General features: G+C 36.6%; 1 protein-coding gene across 4 annotated transcripts in view; it reads right to left on the bottom strand.

Annotated features, from left to right (window-relative positions):
• The window catches only part of MEGF10 (multiple EGF like domains 10), a 112,070-nt gene continuing 102,983 nt past the window's right edge, over window positions 1-9,087 (bottom strand). For all 4 annotated transcript variants that reach the window (XM_030005237.2, XM_030005235.2, XM_030005238.2 and 1 more), the window contains exons 23-25: window positions 7,184-7,228; window positions 5,452-5,658; window positions 1-4,469 (exon numbers count right to left, since the gene is read on the bottom strand). In XM_030005237.2, the coding sequence (XP_029861097.1) occupies window positions 4,309-4,469; window positions 5,452-5,658; window positions 7,184-7,228 (413 nt within the window). In that variant the 3' untranslated portion in view covers window positions 1-4,308. The remainder of the gene's footprint in view (window positions 4,470-5,451; window positions 5,659-7,183; window positions 7,229-9,087) is intronic.

The raw sequence follows: 9,087 nt of genomic DNA, 5'->3' as shown, positions 1-9,087 counted from the left end.
TTTCATTAGAAACTTTATTACATTAACCTACAGGTATGTGAAAAGAAATGAATGGTAGTGAAGGGCAGAATGAAGAACATCAGTCATCTTTGGAAAATAGATATATTTTCACAACAAACCACTTTTTTGTCACAGCTAAGAAAAAAAGCCAGGCATACTTGATAGGTTTTCTTTAAAAATATATTGCTGTTCAATCATATCAAAGTGAAGTCTTGTGGGCTAAAAAACTGAAGACAGAAGAGTTAGGTTCAGTCTTCTAGCACTAGTATGAGTGTACCGAATGACAAGATTTTCTGTACAGTAATTAATAAACATGCACCCATTTGTTTTCAGTCATTTAAACTACTATATATGCAATCTTTAAAGCATTTTTGTCAAAATTAGCTCTCTATTCTTCAGTCTGGACTTTAGAGCTTCAGTATAAGGATTACTATTTGGACACATACCTAATAAAAAAAATTCTGTTGTTGTCATAGTACTTGGAAAATCCAATATACATTAAATAACACATTCCCCACTTTTGATTTTGTTTTATCCTTCAATACCAATTTGACTTTGCAGATTGTCTCAGCAGAAAGTATGAGTACAATGAAATCTTCTTTCCCTTGTAATCTGCATGCACATCTCCAATGAAAATTAATGGGAGTTCTCTGGGTAGATCAAGATAAGGACAAATTTTATGCATAACAGTGTGTTATGATTAAAAATCTTTGATATAGTAAAAAGCCTTGAGGTTCATTATGCTTCTAAATGACCAGAATTAATATGCCTGCATTATCTAAAACCTAAAGTTTATACTCACTACCTACTTTAAAATCAGCTATTAACTTTGTGCAGCATTTTGCACTTTATTAAACTGCTAAAACATTGCTAGGGGATAGCCATCTCCATTTTCAATGCTATGTTTCTCACTATTGTAATGTGAATATATAGAGGCAAGGCATCTCTTTCAATTCCTGCTGTGGTAAAGCCAGTTCTTTGAATAGATGGTGTTTGCTAAAATTATTACATCAACTTACTCATTAAGTTCCCACCACAATATAGTAAGCATGTTCAGAAATATTTAAGTTCTCTAAAGAGCATACTGGGATCTACAAAAAGGGCTGTGTGACAGTCATGAGGATTGAGTTGGGAGTCTCTTAAACTGACAGCAGAGTGTACTTCAGAGCAAGCCACCCTAGCTGTACAGGAGACAGCAGGATTGCTAATACAAGTCCCATGTGCTTTTTTCCTCTGGAATGATATACAGCTATCATTTAACAAGAATGTATTACCCCTGCAGGCAGTCTGTTTTCTGAGTGTCTACCAATGATCATTCACTGAAGTAAATTCACAAGTCATTTACCTGACCTATAAGTATTGCAAATCCGGCTCAGATATATGCAGACATTGCTTATGCTAACTACACAGCAGGAGTTTCACCCACGTATAGAAAGACAGACTTTGGTAATTTGTATATTTAGAATATACAGAAGAGGCAAAGTTATCAGAAACTCATCTGTTTTCATGAATATTTGTCTGACTGTATCACTTGAGGATATGTGACATACCGGAAATTTTCAAACAAATATAATTTATTCAGCTCTTCACTTTTTCATATAAAAAAGAACTGTTTATATTATGAAGATTAACTTATCTAGTGGTCTCCAAATTTTACAGAGTAAGAAAATAAATTTTTGTCAGCTCACAATTGCTAAATACAGCATTTGCTATTCATGGCTTCAGAGAAGAAAAGTTTTATTTTAAAGTCTGTTTCACACAGTACAAACACATGAATATACCAGTAGCTCTACATGTTACCCATATGTACACAAACACAATCAATACTTTGTCTTATGGAGGGATTAAATGGTAACTGGCTTTTGAAATCTTGTAGTTAATTTCTGTACTTGCAAAATGTAAAGATAATCAAATTATTTATTCCAAGGATATACAAGAAATGCCCAGGGAATTGCAAAACAGCCAGTGCTCATGGCCAGCAAGAAACAAGAATGTTACAGAGCACTTCAAACAGGGATATACATTCTCAGGCTTGGGCACATCTGCAATGATGTCTTTGGATGCAGATCTCTCATTTGTCACCACTTCAGTGACAACAAATAAAAGCAAATTGTATTTCCATTTCAGCTCTGGGGTTCCTTTTAAAAAAATTTTCCAAAAGTTTTTTCAGTTTTTCTTCCAGTTGATGCTCTGTTGCATTTAGTGTTCCAAAGGCAACTGGTTGTGATTTTCTTAGGAATGTATCAATGCTGTCAGAACAGTGATTATTCTTTGCCTCAGACTGTATTGCAGTCCAGATGTAAAGATAAAAGCTGTCGTGGCACTCCCTGTGCTAAGCCAGAGAGCACATACACCAAACTCTTGACCTATCGACTGCCCTTCACATCGTTATAGTATATGACAGGTCTCATGTGCCAAAATGTGACCCCAACACAGAAAGAAGAGAGGACTAGTGCTTCCTATTATATGCCATATGATGCAAACACCTGTATCCTTTCCCCATCAAGGGATATGCCAACCCCCAAAACAAGCTATTCACAAGAGGCTACAGAGTTACTGCCAGGGCAGGGTGGAAAAGCCTGCTGGGATTATGTTACAAGCATGTTAGCAGGTAGCATTACTGACAGCAGCAGCAGCTGGAAGGAATACTGCCACATAATTTTTAGGTTTCTAGAGGTAACTTTCTACTGAAAGAGAATGTCCAGTCTATAGCAGCCATTTTATTTTTAGGCTGATGTGTTTGGGGGACAATTTTGCTTCAGTGGATGGATACCTTGGCAAATTTAATTTCCACCAAATTGCGCAGTTCGTAACAGACTGTTTTGGAGGGAGAGAAAGGAGCCTTTTGGAAAGATGGTCTCCATCCATATAGTCAACAGAATAAGCTAACCTTTAAAGAAGGACTGTTTTTTACTTTTCTTCTGCATTCTTGTTACTATCCTTGACAAAAACATCTTGATTTTTTTCCCAATTAATTCATTATGTTAAACTATTATGTATTAGCTAACCACCTCTGATAGACGACAGTATGACATGAATTCTTACTTTAACCTCTCCCCTGTGCCCAGAGGTCTCTTTAACCAGACAAACTAAAGGCCAGTTGGCAAAAATGCAAAAGAAATGGATACACAGTAGAATATTTTTGCAGTTACAAGCTAGATCACTAGAAACAGACACACAGCGTAAAAATGGAGACACAAGTTAATGAAGAATGGGGGGTATATGTGTCACATTATTAGCAATGCAAAAGACCAGCTTAAGCATGTATTTCCCTACATCAGCTATAAAAAAGAAAAGGTGCCTTTTTAGCAAGTATGCACAGAGATTGCTTCATTATTTCTAAGAAAAAAAAATCAGAACACTTTACTATTTTTATCCTATATTACAGTCATTATTACTACCTGTTTATAAAATGTAAACCTTTCCTTGCAGTTAAGATTTACAGCAGTCATCACCTTTGTCCACTCCTTACATAATCAGTCCATGGTGACAAAAAAAACCTGATTAAATTTACATATTTTATGAAGTAATTACTGATATGTTATGGATTATTAGTTGTGTATGGCAGAAATAGTGGTCAGAACTGCAACATACAGAGTTGAACAGTAGCAAAAGATTTGTTGGAGACTGGTGCTGAGTTTGGAGTACCAAGAGATCTTGAGGCATCATATAATATTGATGTATGCAATGCTTTTATCTCCAAAACTATTCAAGCAAGGTATGCCCATCACCAGTAATGGACAAAAAAGCCTGATGATGGATTTCCCAAACAACTACAGTATTGTGCTTATTTATCCCCATCATATCTTGTTTCTTAATATGTCTTGACTAAAGGTCAGAATGGAAGGTAAAATTTGGCAAGGCAGTTTTTCTTCTACATAACTAGTGAATCAGATCACCTGTATAAAATGGTATTTGATAAATTGCACTGTCCTGGGAGTATTTCTACTCTGAAACACAACAAACATGAAGTCTATATTTAAAGTCGCTGAAATTGGATGTTATCACAACTGATCTGCAAACTAATATTTTTAAGCTAGTACATTACAGTATAAATGTGTTGCATACCTGTTTCTATAAAATTTACTGCCATGAGAAAAAGAATGATCAGGATCCCCAGAGTGTGACATTTGTCCATCTGTCACTTACATACACAATACAAACCTCATGTTGAGATTCTGTTTAATGTACGGCAATTGTCTGCTGGACAGATTAGGAGCCAAATATGATGGTAAACTAGAGGAAGAAGCACAACCATGCCACTTTGCCCCTTGAGAGTCCCACTGTGCTACACATCAGCTTTTGGGGTCATTCACTGCTGACCTCCTTCATAGAGGATGTGGGGCTATCTCGAACTGGTAACAAGTCATAATGACATGGAATATGGCTGTTTTTTGGAAGATCATAAGGATCCTGGCTGAAACGTCCGCTGCTGCTGAATGCTCCCTGGACAACACTCACCGTAGGTTCTGTGATAAAAGACAGCACAAACACTCAACACTAGAAGCAACAAACAGAAGGCAAGCACTGTATTTCATTTCAGTTTGCATTACAAAATATCCTCTCCTTTCTGCTTCACTATAAAGATTCCTTGTCATGCTGAGTCCTGAAATGCAGGTGTAGAAACAAAGATTGCTGTTAAGGTATTCTGGCTTTACACTAAGTTACAGCTGTGGGTTTGCAACAGGGCCCTGCCATGAGTATATTTACTGACAGAAGCAAGTGGACCAGCATCTGTTCTTTGTGTGTGGACAAACTAAAAAAAAAAAAAAACACCCATGAATTTGGGGGTTTTAGGCAAGATTTTATAGAAATCCTTAGAAACACAATGGGGATATTGATGGATTTCAGAGGAATCTCTAATTGAGGACAGAAAAGGAAAATGGTATCCTATGGCATGTGACATACACTTTAATCCAGTCCAGAGACCACTAGGATAACTACCATTCCACAAGACCCCGAAGTTTTCTGTAACTACAGTAACTGCAGTAATGCAGTAACTAGATAGGGCCCATATGAGTGAAATACTACATCTGTCGGTGAAGATGCTGTTTTTCCTGATCAAGAGGAGGAAACAGATCTTTTGTATCTCTTCCATACACTTACTCCAGCTGCATTCAGTACTTAACAGCCTAATCTCCAGTTGAATTATACTGCAATCAAATGCTAAGCTTATTTTATGCTGTTGTTTAAAGAAAGGTGTTCAACCAGGGAAATTCAGAGGTATCTCTATGTTAGAGAACAGAGCTGAAAGTATTTCAAACTCTGTTCTTGTGAATAACACCACTTATCTGAAAAGAATGAGATTGTTAGTATAGCTTTTGAGCAGAAAATAGAATCTGAACACATCAGCATTTTTTTCATGTGTTTTAATTAAACCGATTCAAAGAAAAAAAGTCCTGTGCTCTTTGTTCTTAACCTTCAACATCTAGAAGTAGATTTTGTACTTACCAACTTCATAAACATTCTTATTTGCTGAAGCAGAGCCGGCAATCTCAGCATATGGGGAGTCCCTGCGTGCTGGTGACTTCATTTCAACATAGCCGCATTCTGAACTTTTTGGTACAAGAGCCGGTGGGTCTTTTATAGTAGCATATGGGTTCTCAGAACTACTTAATGAACAATTACTTAAATTGTATTCTGAGTTCTTCACTAGATCTGCAAAAAGAAAAACATATTAATCTCAAGCATGCTACATACTATGGACATTGCTACTAAACACGGCATTCTTTAATTTTGAGTTCTAAAAAGTCACTCATACATGAATATTTAAATGGAAAGTTCTTTTATGGGCTTGATCTTGTCATCAGCAAATTCCTGTTGCAAAGTTTGAGCACCTTCAATTCTGGTTAAAACAGTAGCTAGCATTAAATACAGATAATGTGCAGAATCAGTTTTTAATAGGCACTTCAGAATACTTTTTGCCTTCCCAAGTGCTGAACTCAGGACACTATTAAAATAAGTGATCTAACACTGTTCCCAATAGCAATGTCTGGGCAGATGGTAAGGTGACTTCTAGGGATGGCCTGTTTGGTGCAAAGTCTGAGTATGCAGCCACACTAAAAGAGTAACCAGCTTCTTATAAGTTTCTGTAAGGTGCACGCAGGAGAACTGAAAAGGAAACCTCAAGTTGCTTGTCATTTCAGGATTTAACTGAAGGACAGGTAACTGTAGTTTAAGAGAAGACATATTTTCTTACACTGGGGAGAGATTTTGTTATGTCTGTGTTACTTTGTTCTCTGTGTTGTTTTGTGATATGCTGTTATCTAAGCTTTAGAGCTGAGACTTGTTCCCGACCCTGAATATCTACCATGAGACTGACCTTGGTGAACCTGCCAGTGGATAGCTGCTCATAACTTCATGACTCCTTTAAGACACTTTAAACTGGGCTTCCCCTAATCCTCCAAACCAGGAAATACCAGGTATAATAAATCACTCCTTAAGCTTAATTGTCCTGTATTATACACAAGGTGACAAACCAGCTGCTTTTGTCTACATATTTAACTCATTATTCATATGGATTTATCCACACTTTTTTCATTGTTTGGATATTTAGGCATTCTAGTTACCCTTGGCATACATTAGTCATATTACAGAAATAGTGACACACACCAGTATGGTCCAGTATAAAGTCTTATGAGAAAACTGCGTAATTCAAAAGCTCAAAATATCATCACTACTATGAATTTCTGAAACTTTTCATTCCTCTCTATGAATTCATGTTTTGATATCCTTTCCAAAGGCCTGCAGTGAATGGGATGAAGCACTGCAGGCTTGTAGTCATGCAGTCCTATACTGACCATGCCATCTGCAAGAGGAATTGGCTCTCTTTTAAAGCCTTTCATCAGAGGCAGCATACATCCTTACCTGGCTCACTAGGCTGAATTCAAGGGCCATCCCCCTTCTGCTGTCTAAAGTACGGCCATTTCATGACTCAAGCATTACAGAAACATTTGATGGATGTGACACATAGAAGACTTACAAAGGCTTGGGTTTTTTTAAAAAAAAAAAATTCAAAAAAGAAAAAAAAAAGCAAACAAACTTCATGCATTGATTCAGTGTCTAGGAATAATTTTGTCCAAAATTATTTTATATTCTCTTCACACAGAAACCAAAGATAATTTAGAAGAGTAAACTGATTGTCCCTGTCATTTAATCTAAACGGATCAGAAAAAAACCTCACCTTTCAGGGACTTTCCCAAATATCCTCTATCAAGTCCAAAAGCACCTGAGAAAAATTATATAAAAACAGAGTAGTTTTAAAATCAAAGAAAAGTGATTACATAACAGCTTATAAATCTTTAAAAATTGCTTTGGGACTATTTCCTACCTTAGCAGAATAATTCTCTTATAAGCACTGTGAAACTGCCCAGTCTATACTGGGTATATATGGCACATACTGGGTTACAGAAGCATTTTTACTATTTGCTTGCACACTTTCAAACAGTAGCTTCCTGAACAGGGAAGGTGGTTAAGGTCATAAGGGACCATTAAATTATCTAGTTTGACCTCACATATGTCACGGGCCATTACATTTCCCCCAGTTACTCTTGAATGAACCTAATAACTGCTCTTTGATTAAAGCATATTTTTTATCTGGAAAACCGTATCTACCAGAAAGGCATCCCATCTTGACCTGTAAATCTCAGGGTATGCAAAGTTCACTCCAATGCCTGGTACTTTGCTTCCAAAGTTAATCAATCCCATTGTGTTGTCCAAGGTCACTCTGTTCCAGTCCCTTGACCTACAGGAATGGCCTAAACACCTAGAGCCTAAGCCTACAGCTTTGCGATTATCTGTTAGTAACAGATTTCTATCAATATAAATCCCAATATAAACATCAGCAATCAGCAATGCCTGACAACTGTCTTCAGAGACCTGGCACTTACCTGGTAAATAATCCATTCAAATAGCTTTGATTGATATCATGGAGTGCTAATTTTTTCATCAGATTGTATTGTGGTACTATGCTAGAAGCCTTACAAAAGGCCTAAAATAATTTTATCTATACAATATCTCTATAAACAAAATTCATAGTTTGCAAGGATGAAATCATGTTATTTGAGGATACCTAAACCAATTAATTTTATTCCCACCCCATCCATATTTATTAGATCTCATGTCAGCTGTTCTGTTGTTTATACCAAGACTAATGTCCAGGTCACCAGCCTAGAGCTACCCAAGTAAGTCCATTTGATTTCCTAGAAAACAGACATAATATCAGCATTCACCCAGTCCTCTAGAATCTCCCTGTTACTCAAGATCTACTGCAGTACGTTAACTACAGCCAATATCTCTTAGGAGTCTTAAGTGCTAGTACAAATGCTCTAAGAAAATGTAAAGTTGAACATTTAGCATTATGACTGAAAACCTTTTCTAAAAAAAAAACAGATCTAAGCCTGAACTGTGGTTAGACCAAGATTGAGGATGAGCAGGAAAAAAAAAAAGCTGCATGCTGTTGTCCTGATGCCCAGAATCTGATACTGATAAGGACAGAAATTAAGGTAATTAAATGATCTAAATTATACTGGCACTGAAAGTCCCTTTTAAGGCTTTCACTGGTCAGAGATATGGTCAGTGCAATCCAGCCATTTTGGAATGCATGAGATTGGGAAAGGACGAAAAGACAGCAAAAGATAGCATAAAGCAAGATACAGCAACTCTCACCACTTCTCAGGAATTTTTCTTGTTAAGGACAATGCTCTGTCTTCTAACAAACAGGAGGTTTAGCTGGGAAGATGCTTCTAGAATTTACATCTGAAGCAGTTCAGATGATGAGAAACTACTTTTTAAAGCATTGATTCAATTTGGTGGGGATTAAAAAAAAAAAAGGACATATGTAACCTCTCATTTATTTAATACAAATATGTAATTTTGCCAAAGCAGACCCTTATTGTACAATTGTAACCATTATTTTATAAAAATAATTAATAAGCAAATCTTTTTATAAAAATAAGATGAGATTTTTTGCATATCATGTCTGCACTGGGCATCGGATTGATTCACCGTTCCTCACGAGGAGTTGCTCTTTTATCTTTAAGGGTACTGCCTTAAAGGAAGGTCAAACCCAGAACCCTGAACCTCACA

This window comes from Aquila chrysaetos, chromosome Z (genome assembly GCF_900496995.4).
Source record: "Aquila chrysaetos chrysaetos chromosome Z, bAquChr1.4, whole genome shotgun sequence".
In the NCBI taxonomy this organism is placed as follows: Eukaryota; Metazoa; Chordata; class Aves; order Accipitriformes; family Accipitridae; genus Aquila; species Aquila chrysaetos.
The sequence above is the reverse complement of the archived record's forward strand: the minus strand, read 5'-3'. Positions and strand labels throughout refer to the sequence as shown.